Raw genomic sequence first — 18,760 nt, 5'->3', positions numbered from 1 at the left:
TTTAGCCACAGAGTCATGAGTGTAGGGAGAGTTGAGCGATGGGTTAAGCACACAATCTTGAGGTGCACCTATGTCAATTGACAGACAGGAGCATCAGGGGCCGATAGCCACTGAGGCAGCTCACCCTGCTCTTCTTGCACAGCAATATGATCGCTGCCCTTTTCTTTTAAGAATGTGGGAACCTCAGACCATAGCAGTGAGAGGTTGAAGATGTCCTTTAACGCTCCTGTCAGTTGGTTGTTACGGGCTTCAGTACCCAATTAAGTACACCATCAGAGCCTGATGCTTTGGAGGATTCACCCTCTTGAAGAATGTTCTGATGTCAGCCTCCTAAGACAGAGATCGAGGGAGTCACCAGACGCTGGGGGGATTCGCACAGATCTAGTGCTATTCTCCTTTACAAGGCGTGTTTAATAGGTGTCAAACTATTTATGCTATTAGGTTTTGCCTTATAGGAAGTAATGGCAAGCAAACCCTCAACAGCTGTTGTGCTTCTGATCGTGCCTCTAACTTCACACAGGAATGATGGCGTTCTATATGTCATACTTGCAGTTCCTGATTGATTCTGGATTGCTGGCCTTCAACGCCACAGATCTAGCCCTCAGCAGACTGAATCTCATCGACGTGGGCCTGACAGTGGTGGCATATTCATTCAGATCCAGAGATGAATCCCTGCATATATGTTGGCCATTTCCAATATTCAGATTCTGGATTCAGGTTTCAGCAACAACTCTGACGTGCATCTCACAGTTTTAATATGCCCATTCATGATCACTCCCTCCTTAACTGCCCTCACTAATCTGTTAACCAGGCAGCTCCTTAAATTGTGTGACCATTCAGGGCCTTTTCTCAATGCCACACCGATACAATTTAAAAATAAATTTCCAGCTCTGCTGAAGGGTCACTGACCTGAAACTTTAACTGTTTCTCTTTCCACAGATTACAGTGTTCCAGTACTTACTGATTTTATTTAAAAATTTTATACATTTTCAAACCCTTAGCCCATAGCTCCCATAGGTATCTATATTCCTCAATTCTGACCTCTTGATCAGCCTCTGATGTGTTCATTCCAACATTAATGACTGATTTGTCACCAGAACAATTAAATGGTGGCTCTTACTTATGCAGAGGATGGAGGCTTTCATTTAAGTGCATATTCAAAATAAGACAGAGACTAAAGTTTAACAAAATGAAAGAAATAGGGAAAATATTCTAAAATGGTGCCAGGATAATACACATGACGCACCCATGGCCACAAAAAAGTCAAAAGTTTGAAATTCAATGTATAACATTACATGGAGGATGTGAGCTGGTAAGTATTATAGTTCATTTCTCTCTATTTTAATGGGATTTGCTCTAATTTACAACCCACTGCAAACCTTACAATCAGATTATTAATTAACCTAAATAATAATTAACATCAGAAATAATCATCTGAAAAATTAACTAATAGTGGAATAAATTAAGCTGGAAAGGGTTGGTGATGTGCTGTAGTGTATGGAATGAGGATTACTGAGATCCACAGCAATATAAACTGAAGATTTCCACAATCCAAGCAAGTTGCTCTCATATTTGACAAGCTGAAGTTAGTTTCAGCCACTGCTATGCTTTGAGGAAGGGGAAAAGTATTTTGTTCTAGGAAGAAGTCACATTCCATAAGTTGTGTAATGCTAGTTTGGTCATTGGGCAAGGACAGGAGGATTTAATTAGAGTGAGACCTGTGTTGGGATCCAGAAGGAGGTATTGGAGGATCTCCTACCCTGTCACTTGTCCAACAACTTGTGTGGATAGGAACAACCACCGCAGGAAATTGAACAAACTGACCACAATACAATAGTATAGGGAGTCATTTTTGTTGAAAGAGTGAAAAAAAATTAAGATGTAGTGAAAAATAGTATAGGTAAGATCTATGTACTGTACCCTCAAGCCATGTGTGAGTTTCAAAGGTTGTGTTATCTGCCCAGTTATGGATCTCTCCTTGGAAGTGGGAGGGGAAAATGCCCATTTTCAATGTCCATACAGGGAGAGATTTCCCTGTTAAGAAGTTACATTCTGGGAAATGATTTGTATTGTGAAAATGCACAAATTGAAAAGGCGTTTCCCATCAGTTTCAATGTAAAACTTTGGCTGCATACCAAAGCTGAAGAATTTTGATTAAAAATACTTAAAAATAACTCAATACAAATATTGTAAAAAATAAAATGTGTTAATGATGTTAAAATAACAATATACATAATGTACTGTTTTAGAGTATCTATAGGGTAAATGTACAAGATATCACACTCTTTCTCCCTTTCCCCAGGTTTCTACTACACAGCCTTGCCACCCACTGCCTCTCCCATCAACCTACTTTCTCTCCTCTTCCAGCTCTCACTTCTCTACACCCCTCTTTTTGCCACCATCTTTGACCCACCCCCCCATTCCCCCACCCATGTCCCACCATCTCCTCAACCTTCGCAGGCACTCTCACCACCCTGGCTCTTGTTTAAGATGGTTCTACTTACTGGTCTGAGCAACAACTTGCTGGTGGCCAATTAAACAAAATAAAGCAACTAAATACTTCATTATTCACATTTTTTTCTGGGAAGTGATTGCTACAAACAGTGGCCTATTGCTTCCCTGGTGGAGTTGAGTGGAATTGCCTATACAATCTGGTATTTTTGTGGTGTGACTGGAGTCTCGCTGGGGCAGGATGGTTGTAGCATGTCCAGGTTAGGGGTGCTAGAGTGGACTTGGAGGTAATTCCATGCAGCAGAGCTATAGAAAGATCTGAGTTTGATTGATTTAAGAGCCGAGCTGAATTGGAAAAAGCGGGTAAATCAATGCACGGAGCAGAGGTAAAGCGAGGTGAGGAAAGATCCAAGATTTGATCAATTTAAGAGCAGAGCCAAATTGGAAAGGTCGGGCACTGCCCTTATCAAGGCGACGGAGCCCGAGCCTAAGGCCAGAAGCGACGAAAGGTTTGGACGATTTAAGCGCCAAGCCAGATTAAAATGATTGGGGTGTCAGGGGTCAGAGGCGAAAGACGGGCTGGTTCAGCTCGCTGTTCTGTCATGTTTGCTTAAGTTTGTGCTGGACTGAGGCTATATCCTGCAACTGGTGTACTTCTGAATCGGCTGCAGTGATGCCTGGCATGGTGAACTTCAGTTCTGGATGCTATTTGCTTACTTTATTGTTTGCACAAATTGTTAATTTTCTCTCTGCACATTGGGTGTTCAGCTATCCTCTTTTGTTTTTAATGCGTTCTTTGTTTCATGGCTGCTTGTAGGGAGACTTTGTATTTGAACAAGTGCACTTTGAACTCTGAATTTTGTTCTCACTCCCCTTTGACTAGTCAATATTCTCCTCTGCCAATCAGCTGGGAACTATTATCCCTTCTTCAGTAGCACTCTCTCTTTCACTCTGGCTTTGTGACTAACAGAAAAAAAAGAAGCAGGATAAACATATTACTTTCCATTAGACAATCTGTCATTGGCAGGGTGCTGAAGGGATCACTGCTGGCATTCAACTGTTTACAACCTTAAGTGAAAAGTTTGTCTGTATTATAGTAATATTTGCCGGCAATACCAGCGAGGTGGAATATCAAAATTCCAAAAGGACAAAAAGTGTCTGCAAAGGATATAGTTAGGATAAGCAGATGGAAAAAAATTTAGCAGGTGAGAAATAACATTATGCAGTTTGGTAGGAAGAACAGAAAAGCAGAACATTGTTTAAATAGAAAGAGACTACAGATGGGAAACCAAGGTGACCTGGTACATGAAACACAAAATGCTAGCGTGCTGGTAAAGTGAGGAATGAGGAAAGCAAATAGAGTCTTGTTTTTCATAAAAAGAGGATAGAATACAAAAAATAAAGAAGTCACAATTTGTACAGAGCATTGTTGAGAACACACCTGGACTGCTGAATACAGTTCTGCTTATTTCAAAAGAACTTGGTGACACTGCAGGCAGTTCAGAAAAATATCATAGCATAAGGTTAACCCCAATGAAGAGTTTAGAAAAATAATGAAATGAGATCTTACAGAAACTGAATGGACAGTGGGGATAGAAGCTGAAAGGATGTTTCTACAAGTGAGAACCTAAAGTAAGGAGGCATCATTTACAGATAGAGTGTTGCATTTTAAGATAGAGATGAGATGGAATTTCAAGTCTCTGTGGATCATGGATCTTTGGAACTCTCCTTAGGGAGCTGTGGAACTGGAGTTATCCAATGTTTATTTTTTATTTATTTAGCGATATAGTGCAGAGCTGGTCCTTCCAGGCCTGTGAGCCACACTGCCCCAGCAACCCCTGACAAACCCCAACCTAATCACAGGACAATTCACCATGACCAATTAACCTACACAGTATGTCTTTGGACTATGGGAGGAAGCCACAGGACCCAGAGAAAACTAACGCATTCCACAGGAAAATGTAGAGACTCCTTACAGTTGGCACCAGAATTGAACTCTGAACTTCATTACACCCTATGCTAACCGCTATGTAGCCTATATTCAATGCTGAGAGAGAACTCGGAACACTAGGGGAATCCAGTTGTGGAATACAAGAAAGTGGAATTGAAACCCAGAACAGACTGCCATGACCTTATTGAATGGCAAAGCAGAATTGAGGGCACACTCTGGTGCCTCTTTCTTACATCCATCAGCTGCCAGCTTCTAACCTCTGAATTCCCTCCTATTCTTTCTCCAAGATTCATCTTAAAACCTCTCCTTTGACCAAGCTTTTATGTTAATATCACCTATTCCAATATACAGTTGAAGTCAGAAGTTTACATATACCTTAGCCAAATACATTTAAACTCAGTTTTTCACAATTCCTGACATTTAATCCTAGAAAACATTCCCTGTCTTAGGTCAGTTAGGATCACTACTTTATTTTAAGAATGTGAAATGTCAGAGTAATAGTAGATTTATTTCAGCTTTTATTTCTTTCATCACATTCCCAGTGGGTTAGAAGTTTACATACACTTTCTTAGTATTTGGTAGCATTGCCTTTAAATTGTTTAACTTGGGTCAAATGTTTTGGGTAACCTTCCACAAGCTTCTCACAGTAAGTTGTTGGAGTTTTGTTCCAGTCCTCCAGACAGAACTGGTGTAACTGAGTCAGGTTTGTAGGCCTCCTTGCTTGCACATGCTTTTTCAGTTCTGCCCACAAATTTTCTATCAGATTGAGGTCAGGGCTTTGTGATGGCGACTCCAATACCTTGACTTTGTTGTCCTTAAGCAATTTTGCCACAACTTTGGAGGTATGCTTGGGGTCATTGTCCATTTGGAAGACCCATTTGCGACTGAGCTTTAACTTCCTGGCTGATGTCTTGAGATGTTGCTTCAATATATCCACATAATTTTCCATCCTCATGATGCCATCTATTTTGTTAAGTGCACCAGTCCTTCCTGCAGCAAAGCACCCCCACAACATGATGCTACCACCCCCATGCTTCACGGTTGGGATGGTGTTCTTTGGCTTGCAAGCCTCACCCTTTTCCCTCCAAACATAATGATGGTCATTACGGCCAAACAGTTCAATTTTTGTTTCATCAGACCACAGGACATTTCTCCAAAAAGTAAGATCTTTGTCCCCATGTGCACTTGCAAACTGTAGACTGGCTTTGTTAATGGCCGTTTTGGAGTAGTGGCTTCTTCCTTGCTGAGCAGCCTTTCAGGTTATGTTGATATAGGACTTGTTTTACTGTTGATATAGATAATTGTCTACCTGTTTCCTCCAGCATCTTAACAAGGTCCTTTGCTGTTGTTCTGGGATTGATTTGCACTTTTCGTACCAAGGTACGTTCATCTCTAGGAGACAGAATGCGTCTCCTTCCTGAGTGGTATGACGGCTGCGTGGTCCCATGGTGTTTATACTTACGTACTATTGTTTGTACAGATGAACGTGGTACCTTCAGGTGTTTGGAAATTGCTCCCAAGGATGAACCAGACTTGCGGAGGTCCACAATTTTTTTTTCCTGAGGTCTTGGCTGATTTCTTTTGATTTTGTTTGTAAACTTCTGACCCACTGGAATTGTGATATAGTCAATTAAAAGTGAAATAATCTGTCTGTAAGCAATTGTTGGAAAAATTACTCATGTCGTGCATAAAGTAGATGTCCTCAACGTCTTGCCAAAACTATAGTTTGCTAATATGAAATCTGTGGAGTGGTTAAACAATGAGTTTTAATGACTTCAACCTAAGTGTATGTAAACTTCTGACTTCAACTGTATTTCCTTGAGGTTCCTTACCGAACAGAGCATAACATAATTGTCATTACAGTCCCAAGTACAAGCTGGGCATGACTGAGAGCCAAATATTTTTTTAAACTTGGAAAGGACAAGGAAATTAAGCAAGGAAGGAAGAACAGCCACATGGGAAAAAGATACTTCTACAACTTTTGATATTATGAAACACAAAGGTTTCATTAAGGATTTAGTAAAGATGAAAAAGCAGTTGGAAGATATCTACAGACCTCCAAAGAGCAATGAAGCTGTACCAGGTTGTATAAATACTATCACCAGAGAAGCAGCTTGGTAAAAGCCAATTGAGTATCATGGAAAATTTTTACTTTTACATAGGTTGGAAAAGAATTGTGCAAGTCATAAATGTAACAAAACTCGTTCAGAGTGTTTGTTCAAACAAATGATTTAGAACAAAAAGGAAACGTGATGGCCAGCAGAACTGCTTAACGATCTGACATGGAATGAATAGTTTTAGATCAGTGAACATAACATGAACAAAACTGATGTTAGTTTTGGGAAGAAAAAGGGAAAGTCACAAAAAGTTTTACCCTTAAATGAGTTGTCTTCCATGAGACATAAACTATTAAGGTAAACCTATAAACAGAGGCATTCAAAGGAATATTTAATTCCAGATTAGTATCAAGGACTTTAATGGCTGATTATTCCTTTGTATACTAAATATGATTAAAAAAAGAAAATGAATTACTGTAAGGGAAAAGGAAAAGATTGTAAAGTGCAACATCAAGAGTAAAAGTAAAGTTTTATAAATATACTTAAGAAAGGAAGTGACTAAAAAAAGCCATGGACCTATTATAGAAAGGCACAGGCGCTACAGTAATCATGATAAGGAAATGGTAGGTGTATACCTTAGCAGTATTTTTACAGAAAATAAAATACCAATTACAGAAAGAAAACAAAATGAAAAGGAAGATTTTTTTTACTTTAATGGGGGAAAACAAATCAGATTTAAAATTAGTAAAGTTGTTTTCACCCTGGGATATTAAAAACAGTGAATGAGGAAAAATTTAAAGCGGGCTAACTTACAATCTTCTGAACATTCTCTTGTTGCAGAAATTGTACAATGGGTTGGAAAATTTAAATATATGGGAAAATTTAAATATAAGGTGCCTATAAAAAGTATTCACTCCCCCCCACCCAGGAAGTTTTCATGTTTTATTGTTTTACAACATTGAATCACAGTGGATTTAATTTGGCTTTTCTTGACAGTGATCAAGAGAAAAAGATGCTTTCGTGTCAAAGTGAAAACAGATCTCTACAAAGTGATCTAAATTAATTACAAGTATAAAACACAAAATAATTGATCGCATAAGTATTCGCCCCTTCAGGCCAGTATTTAGTAGATGCACCTTTGGCAGCAATCACAGCCTTGATTTTGTGTGGATAGGTCTCTATCAGCTTTGCACATCTGGACACTGCAATTTTTCCCCATTCTTCTTTACAAAACTGCTTAAACTCTGCCAGATTGCATAGTGATCATGAGGGAACAGCCTTTTTCAGTTTGTAACTCCTCCAGCATTGTCATAAGTCTCCTGAGGCCTCCCTCACTGGTCCCCTTCTTGCACATTCACTCAGTTTTTGAGGACAGCCTGCTCTTGACAGATTTACAGCTGTGCCATATTCTCTCCATTTCTTGATAACTGACTTAATTGTACTCCAAAGGATAGTAAGTGACTTGGAAATTTTCTTGTATCCATCTCCTGACTTGTGCTTTTCAATAACCTTTTGGCAGAGGTGCTTGGAGAGTTCTTTTGTCTTCATGGTGTAGTTTTTCCCAGGATACTGACTCACCAGCAGTTGGACCTTCCCAATACAGGTGTATTTTTACTACAGTCAATTGAAAAACCTTGGCTGCACACAGTTGATCAACATTTAACGAATTATGTGACTTCTAAAACCAATTGGCTGCACCAGTGATGATTTGGTGTGTCTTATTAATATATCATATATGATATATCAGGATTACAGATACCTGGGGATACGAATTGACAATAAACTGGACTGGTCAAAGAACACTGAGGCTGTCTATAAGAAGAGTCAGAGCCGACTCTATTTCCTGAGGAGACTGACGCCCTTTAACATCTGCCGGACGATGCTGAGGATGTTCTACGAGTCTGTGGTGGCCAGTGCTGTCATGTTTGCTGTTGTGTGCGGGGACAGCAGGCCGAGGGTAGCAGACACCAACAGAATCAACAAACTCATTCGTAAGGCCAGTGATGTTGTGGGGATGGAACAGGACTCTCTCACGGTGGTGTCTGAAAAGAGGATGCTGTCCAAGTTGCATGCCATCTTGTCAATGTCTCCCATCCACTACATAATGTACTGGGTGGGCACAGGAGTACATTCAGCCAGAGACTCATTCCACCGAGATGCAGCACAGAGCATCATAGGAAGTCATTCCTGCCTGTGGCCATCAAACTTCACAACTCCTCCCTTGGCGGGTCACACACCCTGAGCCAATAGGCTGGTCCTGGACTTATTTCACAATTTACTGGCATAATTTACATATTACTATTTAACTATTTAAATTTAACTATTTATGGTTTTATTACTACTTATTATTTATGGTGCAACTGTAACGAAAACCAATTTCCCCTGGGATCAATAAAGTATGGCTATGACTATGAATACTTATGCAATCAAGTCTTTTGCATTTTTATACTTGTAATTAATTTAGATCATTTTGTAGAGATCTGTTTTCATTTTCACACACAAGTCTTTTTCTGTTCATCAGTGTCAAAAAAGCCAAAATAAATCCAGTGTGATTCAATGTTGTACATACTGTTTATAGGCACTGTACTTAATAATGTGATATTTCTTCAGTGGAAGAGAGAGTCCAAGTAACTCCAGACTTTTCAGTTCAATGTCAATTGCAGGTATGACAGTGGGATCTCTTATTACGGACACTAACTTGCTGGATTTCTGTGGATGACATCTCTAGGAGTGTACTGTAGAACAGTGGTTAATGCATGAATCTCTAGAGGCCTTAACTACTGATAAGGGACACAAGTTCAAATGGTGTCATGGCAACTAGGGAACTAAATCTAAAAAAAATATAACAATGGTAACCATGAAACGACTTGGATCTTTTGTAAAAATCTACGTGGTTCACTAATGTCCTTCAGGGAAGGAAACTTGCCTCTCTTACTCAGTCTGGGATGCATACATCTCCAAAGTCAAGAATGTGATTGATTGTTCCGTGCCTCAATTCAGAGTCAATTACAGCTAGACAATAAATGCAGCCACAAAGAAAGGCATCTATCTCCCGTGAACAAATAAGCAAAATCTGGCAGATGCGCCTCTGTGTGGGGATGGGTGAGGTCAGGCACCCTCAAAGGAAAAGTGGAGTCTTCTAAATAACAAGGCACTACTGGGTCTGAAAAAAAAATCAGGGCCACATAAATAAATAATGAAAAGTTAGTGTATAGGTTCAGAATGTAATTTTAAAAAATAAATCTTGGCCTTGATCTGAAGACAACTGGACAGTAAAAGCAAGCGAGTTAAGTTCCAGCTGAATAGGGCTACCTACAGAACTGTGGTTGATTCTAGACAGGGTGTGGGGAAGGTTTGTAAATTGTGCTAAATTAAGAGTAACTGTTGTATTAATTTGGCTTGTAGCCCCTGAGCACAGTCAGAAGTTATTTTAAACGAGGTGGTTACAATGTAAAAGGGATTTGAAAGAATAGATAAGCAGAAACTGTCTCCTCTAGCAGTTAAGTCTAAACCAGAGGGAACAACTTCAAATTTCTCATGTATCTTTCAACAAAAGTCATTCAGCCCATCAGGTCATTTGATAACGTATTTCCCAGTAATCTGTTACATAATGTGAGAAAATATTAGAAGGACAAGGAGGAGGCTATTTGGCCCTTTGAGTCTGCTCTGTGATTCAAAGTTCAAAGTAAACTTATTAAAAAGTACATATGCAAGCCGAAGATTGATTTTCTTGCGGGCATACTTAATAAATCCATAGAATAATAACCATAACCGAATCAATGAAAGACTGCAACAACTTGAGCATTCAACCAGTGTGCAAAAGACAATGAACTATGCATATACAAACTAATAATAAGGAATAAATAGATAATAAATATCAAGAACATGAGCTGAAGAGCCCTTGAAAGTGAGTCTATTAGTTGTGGAAATATTTCAATGATGAGGCAAGTGAAATTATCCCCTTCGGTTCAAGAGCTTGATGGTTGAGGGATAGTAACTGTTCCTGAACCTGGTGGTGTGAGCCCTGAGGCTCCTGTACCCTCTTCCTGATGGCAGCAGTGAGAAGAGAGCATGTCCTGGGTGGTCCCTGATGATGGATGCTGCTTTTGTGTGACAGCATTTCATGCAGATATGCCCAATGATGGGGAGGGCTTTACCCATGATGGACTGGGCCATATCAACTATTTTTTTGAAGGATTTTCCATTCAAAGGCATTGGTGTTTTCATACCAGGCTGTGATGCAGCCAGTCAATATAATCTCTACTACACATTTATAAAAGTTAATCAGAGTTTAAGATGTCATGAGAAATCTCTGCAAACTCCTAAGAAAGTAGAGGTGCTGCTGTGCTTTCTTTGTAATTACACTTCCATGCAAATAATATCACTGAGGAACTTAAAGTTGCTGACCCTTTCCACCTTTTATTCTTCATTGAGAACTGCCTGATGGACCTCTGGTTTCCTTCTCCTGAAATCAATATTATCAGCTCCATCTAGCTGACATTGAGTAAGAGGCTGTTATTGAGGCACCATTCAGCCTGATTTTCAATCTCCCTCCTATATGCTGATTCATCACCAACTTTGATAACAGAGCTGACATTCTACCTCTGCCCCATCATCTAGTATTATTCCCAAGTCCCGAGATTCATTTAATACCAAGTAATCTAGCAATTTCTTACTGAGCTTATCGACTGAGTTTCTACAGTAGTGTCTGATACAGAAGTCTAAAGATTCATCACCCCGAGTGAAGAGGTTTCTCCTCATCTCCATCCTAAATGGCTGATATCTTCTTCTCAAACCATGCTCCCTGTCCTAGACATCTTCGTCAGGAAAACATCCAACCTCTCAAGCTCTTGAGAAATTCTAAGAAAACCTGTTCAAATTACTTCTCATTCTTCTAAACGTAAATGACTGTCCCAATATACTCACTATCTTTCAAAGCAACAAAATGGATTTATGGAAGCAGTCTAATGAATCTTCATTGTACTCCTCTATCGCAGGTTCATACAGTGCCTTGAAAAAGTATTCAGCCCCCACAACTACCTTCACATTTTACTGTCTCATTTTCTACATTTAAAATATATTAGAGTAGGATTTTTTGAGCTAATTTACAAAACATGCATGATGTCAAATCAAAAGAAAAATTCCAAAACCTGTCAACAAGTTACTAAGAATTAAAAACCAGGCTGAAAAACTATTCATCCCCTTTGCAATTTCTACGCTAACTTTCCTCAATATTACCTTACTAACTCACCCAATTTGTTGATGTAGAAAATTGGAGGATCGCCTGGTTTCGACTAATTAATAAAAATTAATACTCTCTGTAAGATCCAACAGTATGGTAGATTTTCAACAGACCAAACCAAAATTAAGACAAAAGAGCATTCAAGACAAGTCAGGGGAATGATGATGGAAAAGCACCAATCTGTGGCAAGGTACAAGTCCATCTCAAAGGCATTGAACATACCTCGGAGCTCAGTGCAGCCCAATGAAAAAGCGGAAAAAAATATTAAACCACAGCCACACTGCCTAGGTCACAACATCCCTCTAAATTTAGTCACCGGACAAGAATGGCACTTGTAAGAGAGACTACTGTGACGCCAACAGTCACTCTGAATAAGCTGTAGAGGTCAGTGGCTGCAAACGGAGATGAGGTTCATGGCTCCAGAATCTTTAAGGCCTTGCACAAAACGATATTTATGGAAGAATGGCAAGGAAGAAGCCTTGACTTAAAAAATAAAGCATATCCTTGCCCATCAAGATTTTGCAAAGCTTCACTTATAAGATACCGTAAAGATGTTGAAGGTGGCCTTGTAGTTGGATGAGAATAAAGGGGAATTTTTTGGCCTTGACACTAAGCATTTCATGTGGCATAAATCTAATACCACTCATCAGCCAGGTAACATCATCCCTACTGTAAAGTATGATGGAGGTAGCAGAATGCTATGGCGTGCTTTTGCAGCAGGGACTGAAAATCTGGTATGGACTGATGGGAAGATGAATGTTACTAAATAGAGAGATCCTGGATAAAAACCTGCTAGCCTCTGTCAGGAAGCCTAAACTGGGGAGGAAGCTTGTCTTTCAGCAAGAAAATGACCCAAAGTGCACTAGCAGAGCAACCATGGAGTGGCTTCAAAGGCAGAAAATTAATGTCCATGAATGGCCCAGTCAGAGTCCTGACATTAACCCAACCAAACTTCTCTGGTAAGACCTCAAGATTGCTGTCCACCACCGCTCCCCAATTAACCTGGCATAGCTTGAGTAATTTTGCAAGGAGTAATGGACAAATCTTGCTCCATCACATTTTTCAAAGCTAACAGAGACCTCTCTTTACTTGGAGAGTGGGAGCTGTGTGGACCGAGCTTCCAGCAGAAGTGGCTGAGGCAGGTTCGATGTTGTCACTTTAAAGTTAAATTGGATAGCTATATGGACAGGAAAGGAATGGAGGGTTATGGGCTGAGTGCAGGTTGGTGGGACTAGGTGAGAGTAAGAGTTCGGCACGGACTAGAAGGGCTGAGATGGCCTGTTTCCATGCTGTAATTGTTATATATGGTTATTAGATTCAACCTTATTGTCATTGTGCCGAGTACAGATACAAAGCCAATGAAATGCATTTAGCATCTGACCAGAAATGCAAATAGTGTTATTTTCAAAATAACTGCAAATAAAGAAAGTGCTACAGCACACAAATATAAAAGTACTGAGACAGTACAATACGGATGCAATACTGCTTAGCACTGTGATGTGAGGTTCAGCAGTGTCACAGCCTCAGGGAAGAAGCTCTTCCTGTGCCTGCCGGTGCGGGAGCAGAGGCTCCTGTAGCGACTACCAGATGGGAGGAGGGTAAAAAGTCCCTCCCATATAAAAAGTCCATATAAAAGTATATGGTTATCCAAAAAGATTACTGGCTGTAATAGCTGCGAGAGGTGGTTCAACTAAGTACTGAGAAAAGAGGGATGAATGAACTGCTGACATTTCAGTTTTTAAATTTTTAGTTTTCCATGCTCTACGATTTTGCCTGTTTTTTGGGCCCTACTGTGAAAAAAGGAGCATGTGATTCACAAGTTAAAATTCTCAGTTAACTTGATCAAAAACCTTGGTTGCAATACTCACTTATGTGAAGAAAGGGTTAGGGGCTGAATACTTTTACTGTACTTTCTTAGGTAAGGTTAGGAAAGCTGTACACATGCTCCAGGCTGCATCTCAACAATACAGTCTGTAATCAAACCATCTCATAATAAAAGGAAACATGTCATTTGTCCTCCTAATCACTTGCTGCACCTCTGAGGCTTAAATACAAGCACAACTAGATCCTTTTGAATATCAACTACTCAGTATCTCATCATTAAACAGTTACTCTGCTTTTCTCCTTTGTGCATCAAAGTGTCTTCACATTTTACCACATTATACCCGATCTGCCATGATCTTGTCCAATTCTCTAAAAGCCTCTTTACCAGTTCAGTATCATCAGCAAGCAGGAAAATACAAGACCACAACCCCTCAGCCAAACCAATGATCATGAATAGCTGGGGCCCGACCATTAATCCCTGCACTAGTCCACTGAGCCCAGCAGTGAAGGATAAGCTTACCCTGGTCCCCTCCTACCCGTTCCCCATTTACTTTCTGTACAATAAACGATTCCCAATCCATGTCAATGCAATACTCTTATTTCTGATTAGAGTCATTACATGTGTTCCACTCTTGTTAGTCAATCTCCTGAAGAAGGGAGTGCTGAAGAACGGTCTTAGCCCAAAACGTTGACTGGTTGTACATTTGTATGGATGTTGCCTGACCTACTGAGCTCCTCCAGCATTTTGTGTGTGTTGCCAGTTAATTTCCTATCTGGAATCTTATCCAAAGCGCTGAAGTCTAAATACACCATATCCACTCATTCAGCCTTATCTATTCTACTAGTTACACACAGAAAAGAATAACAATGAGATTAATCAAATATGATTTTCCCTTCATTGTTGATTCTTCTGAGTACCAAATTTTATTTTAAGAAGTTCTGTTATTACATCTGGCATTTTCCCCACCACCCATATTAGTTAAGAGGACGGCACTTCCTGTTTTCTCTCTCTTAAACAGTGGAGTCACATTTTCAATTGACAGGAACAATTCCAGCATCTATAGAATCTTTCAAGATGGTAACAAAAGGAGACACTGCCTCTAACACCACCTCTTTCAAAATTTACAATGTAGATCATCATGGATATATCGGTGTTCATGCTTACCTGCCTTCCTTTTTTGTCAAATATTTATTTGCTTCAATTCCTCTCTCTTACTAGACCAACTAGTTTCTAATACATCCAGCGTATTTCATTCTTCTACCATTTCTTTTTTCCCCTTAGATAAATTCTCCTATCTTTATCTACAAAGGCCTCACAATGGCTCTTGCTGGTCTGTGTCTTTTTCATACCAATAAAAGCTCCTGCTGTTTGTTAATGTTTCTTTCCCATCTACTCTCATATTTTACTTTGCAATTCATTATAAATTTTGTTGTTCTCGTTCATTACGTTCTGAAATGTTCCCAACCCTTGGGTCCTCCACTATTTCTGTCTTTATCCTCTTTTGATATATTCCTATCTTTAATGTTTCTAGTTAGTCATAGATGAATTTCTTTTCCTTTTGGGCTCCTGGGCATTGAAAGAAATTTTGTTTTTACAATTTGAGCATTATTTGTTTAAATGTCCCTCCACTGTCAAGCCCTTCAACACTGTTACCTCTCCTCTCATTCTGTCAACCTTCCCCTTTAGATTGAACACTGCAGTTTTACATCAAACTACATCACTTTCATACTTAAAATTAAAATTCCATGATATTATGGTCATGGCCCCTCAACAACAAAATCTTTCTCTCTTAGATTCTGACCAACAGCTTCCTGATTCACTGACCACACATCTACATGAAGAATAACTTACCAATTAACCCATCAACCAACAAGTCTCTGAATACATGAGGGAACTGGAGCACCCAGGGGAATTCTGCGTGGTTACAGGGAGAAACCACTCGAGCTTATTCGGGTTAAGGGTAAAATCAAGAAGCTATAAATGACACAACCAAGAAGGTATAGATGCTGGGCTCGAATGAAAATAGCAAGGCAGAGATTTTTATTCAATATCAACAAATGCGGAGCAAAGACATGCATGTGGAGTTAAGGTGTTGAGCAGCAGTGATCTGCTAGAATACAAGTTGGCCTAACACCAATAACCGTGTTACTCCAGCCCGTGCCAACACACGTCAATGACACTGCATCCTAGCCCAGCTTCACTCTGCAGCTTGCCCCCCCCCCATATTAAACAATGAACAGTATCACAGAACCGGCCCCTCCCCAGGCCACATTGTCTGTGCTGAGCACGATACCAAATTCTGTTCTGCCTGCACATGATTCATACCCCTCCATTCCCACCTCTGTTATACCTACTTTCACTACCACCCCAGCAGTATACTCCACATACCTATACCACGCTCTGTGCAAAAAAAAATGATCTGCCCCACACCTTCTCTTTAATTTGCCTTCTCATCTTAAAGCTCTGCCCCCTGGTATTCAACATTTCTACCCTGGGGAAAAGATCTGGCTATGTACCTTTTCTGTGCCTCAGACTGTCGGGTCTCCCCTCAGCCCTTGATGCTCCAGAGAAAATAATCCAAGTTTGTCCAATCTTTCCTTATAGTTAACACCCTCTTGGGTATTCACTATCCCAGTAAAACTCTTCTGAAACCTCTCCACAGCTTCCACATCCTTCCTGTAACGTGGCGACCAGAACTACATGCAACACTCCGAGTTTTATACAACTGCAATGCGATTTCCAGACCCAAAGTCTAGGCTCCTGACAATGAAGGTAAGCATGCAATACACACATATAGCATATTCAGACCTTAGCTTCTGACATCACCTGCATCTGATTCTCTTCCTGTGCCCAGTTAAAAACCCAAGCCCTGTCTATCATGAAGCAATCTGCACCACCCAACAGTGAGCTCTTTGTGCAGCCACCACCACTATCCAGTCCCTTATGTAAATCCCCATCACAGCTCTGTCCACATTGAAATTCTGAACTACTACTTACTCACCTTCGCTCCAGAGCAACGCACAAGAACCAGTCTAAACTGTTTTCTCTTCTTTAGTAATCCTCGTAGCTCCTGGCAGCACTGGTATTTCCCAAGGTCCACTGTCTCTTCGCACTGGGCATCACCCTGAAACAGCGGAGAAAACAGATTCCAGACTCTGGCGACTGTCCTCAAATCCCAGTGAAACATCAGCAATCAGAGCCAAAAACCTTGCTCAGCACGAGGCTGTCTCAAAATCCCAGGAGACTGATGCCAAAGCTCTCAGCTAAAACAAAGGCATCCCCAGATCCCAGGCGCAAACCTTAGAGTAACCTTCAAATGTCTAGGCTGAAACAGTTTTGGAAAACAACCAAGTTCAGATCCTAGACCTGTAGGTTAGGCAGCATAGAAACATGCCCTTCAACCCAAAGCGTGCATATTTAATCAACAAGAAAGTTAATCTGTGCACTTCCCCCAGATACTCAGGGGAAACTAGAGGTAGCCCTAAATGCCTGGGCTGAACCACAGTTTAACCCAACCACTCCCAAAGGTAAACCAGGGACAGACCTCAAACATCCAGCTTACTCCCAAAATGCAGGGAAAACCAATAAAATGGGCCAAGACTAGAGACCTGGCTAGTACTGAGATATGCCCTGACGTTACCTGCTGCTCGTAGATGAGGAGACGGCCTTTGTCTAGTCGGATGTAGCGCTCCTTCCAGGCACCCCCGAGGAGCCCACGGCTGCATTGCTTGCGGACCCAACCAGCCTGGCCCGGACTGCCACCCTGCTGGTACATAGATACAAAGAGAGTGTGAGTTGGGAAGGAACTAGCAAGAAGACTCCAACTGTCATCGCCTGAGGTAGGGTAATCTGGATTATGAATCAACTCCAACTCCTAGACCTGAGATCCTCCACCCCCAACTCCCTTAACTAAACTCAAATCCCTTAACTTCAACTCCAGCCCCAAACCGTCTCATCCCAGTCAGCACATCCCCACAGAGGCAGACCCTGAGCTCTCGCCCCAGCTGCTCACCCCATTCAGAGCTCACTAGAGCCTTTCCCCGGGTAGTCTCCAGGACGCCAATACGATAGACCACGGACTCAAGTCCAGTGAGATACCCCAGAACGGCCAAACCATGACCCGCTGACCGAAGCCACCACCCTTCAGACACGGCCCCTGAGCCCATCTCCAGACCCCAGAGACCACCAGAGCCTGGCCCAGGCACGAACCCCAGATCCAAACCCAGTCCACCTCCCCTTATTCCTAATGCCTGAACCCAGCCCACAGTCCCCCAGCTCCGAGCCCCAGCCTCAAATCTGGACCCCGATCCCACCAGACGTGGACGGCGCCACTTCCAGGCCCCGACCCCACCCGCGGACCGGGACCCTCGCCAGACACATCCCCCAGTCGGAGCACAAGGAGTGCGGCAGGGAAGGCCCGGCTCGAACCGCGGCAGCCCCTCACACCCACCTCTCCCATGCCGGCGGCTCGGTCTCTGGGCAGGGACGGTCCGAGCTCCGAGCATCCTGTGAGGGGCGGCCCGGGCTCGGCGCTTCCTCTCTCTGACTCACCGCGCCTGCTTCCGGCAACAGGCCGATCGCGGGGGGAGGGGGAGACAGGAGGGAGGGAGGGGATGAGGGAGAGGGACAGTGGGGAGGGGCAGAGGGTGCGGATGATGGCGGGAGGGGTGCAGAGGGATAGGGAAGAAGGAGAGGTGAGTTACGGCTGGAGGAGGCAGAGAGTAACGGAGGGGAGGGAAACCGGCAGAGGATAACGGAGAGAGAGAGGCTGAGGGTAAGGGAGGGGAGCAGTGGGTAATGGAGGGGCGGGGGAGGGAGGGAGGCAGAGGCTAATGAAGGGGAGGAGAGGGAAGGAGACAGGGTAACGGAGGGGAGGAGAGGGAAGGAGACAGAGGGTAACGGAGGGGTGGGAGAAGGAGACAGAGGGTAACGGAGGGGTGGGAGAAGGAGGCAGAGGGTAATGGAGGGCAGGGGTAGGGAGGGAGAGAGAGGGTATAGGAGGAGAGTGGCAAGGTAGGAGGGAGTGACGATAGAGAGAGGTTAGGGATGGAGGGAGGGTTTAGGGAGGGAGGTTTAGGGATGGAGGGAGGGTTTAGGGAGGGAGGTTTAGGGATGGAGTGAAGGAGGAAGTGGGAAGAAGGGGAGCAAGAATGGAATGAAGGAGAGGATAGGATGGAAGGATCATGTAGGGATGGACAGGGGAGTGAGGGAGAGGTAAGAATGAAAAGAGGGAC

At 42.1% G+C, this 18,760-nt stretch overlaps 1 protein-coding gene across 2 annotated transcripts in view; it reads right to left on the bottom strand.

Annotated features, from left to right (window-relative positions):
• The window catches only part of LOC134355627 (pleckstrin homology domain-containing family O member 1-like), a 48,339-nt gene extending 30,011 nt beyond the window's left edge, over positions 1-18,328 (bottom strand). Inside the window, exons 1-3 of one of the 2 annotated variants that reach the window (XM_063065789.1) lie at positions 17,977-18,328; positions 17,167-17,292; positions 16,528-16,650 (exon numbers count right to left, since the gene is read on the bottom strand). In XM_063065789.1, coding sequence (XP_062921859.1) covers positions 16,528-16,650; positions 17,167-17,292; positions 17,977-17,985 — 258 coding nt within the window. In that variant the 5' untranslated portion in view covers positions 17,986-18,328. The remainder of the gene's footprint in view (positions 1-16,527; positions 16,651-17,166; positions 17,293-17,976) is intronic. The other variant, XM_063065790.1, reaches the window with a different exon arrangement.
• Positions 18,329-18,760: the final 432 nt, after the last annotated feature.

This window comes from Mobula hypostoma, chromosome 13, assembly GCF_963921235.1.
Source record: "Mobula hypostoma chromosome 13, sMobHyp1.1, whole genome shotgun sequence".
In the NCBI taxonomy this organism is placed as follows: domain Eukaryota; kingdom Metazoa; phylum Chordata; class Chondrichthyes; order Myliobatiformes; family Myliobatidae; genus Mobula; species Mobula hypostoma.
Note: the sequence above shows the minus strand (reverse complement) of the source record. Positions and strands in the feature narration are given on the sequence as shown.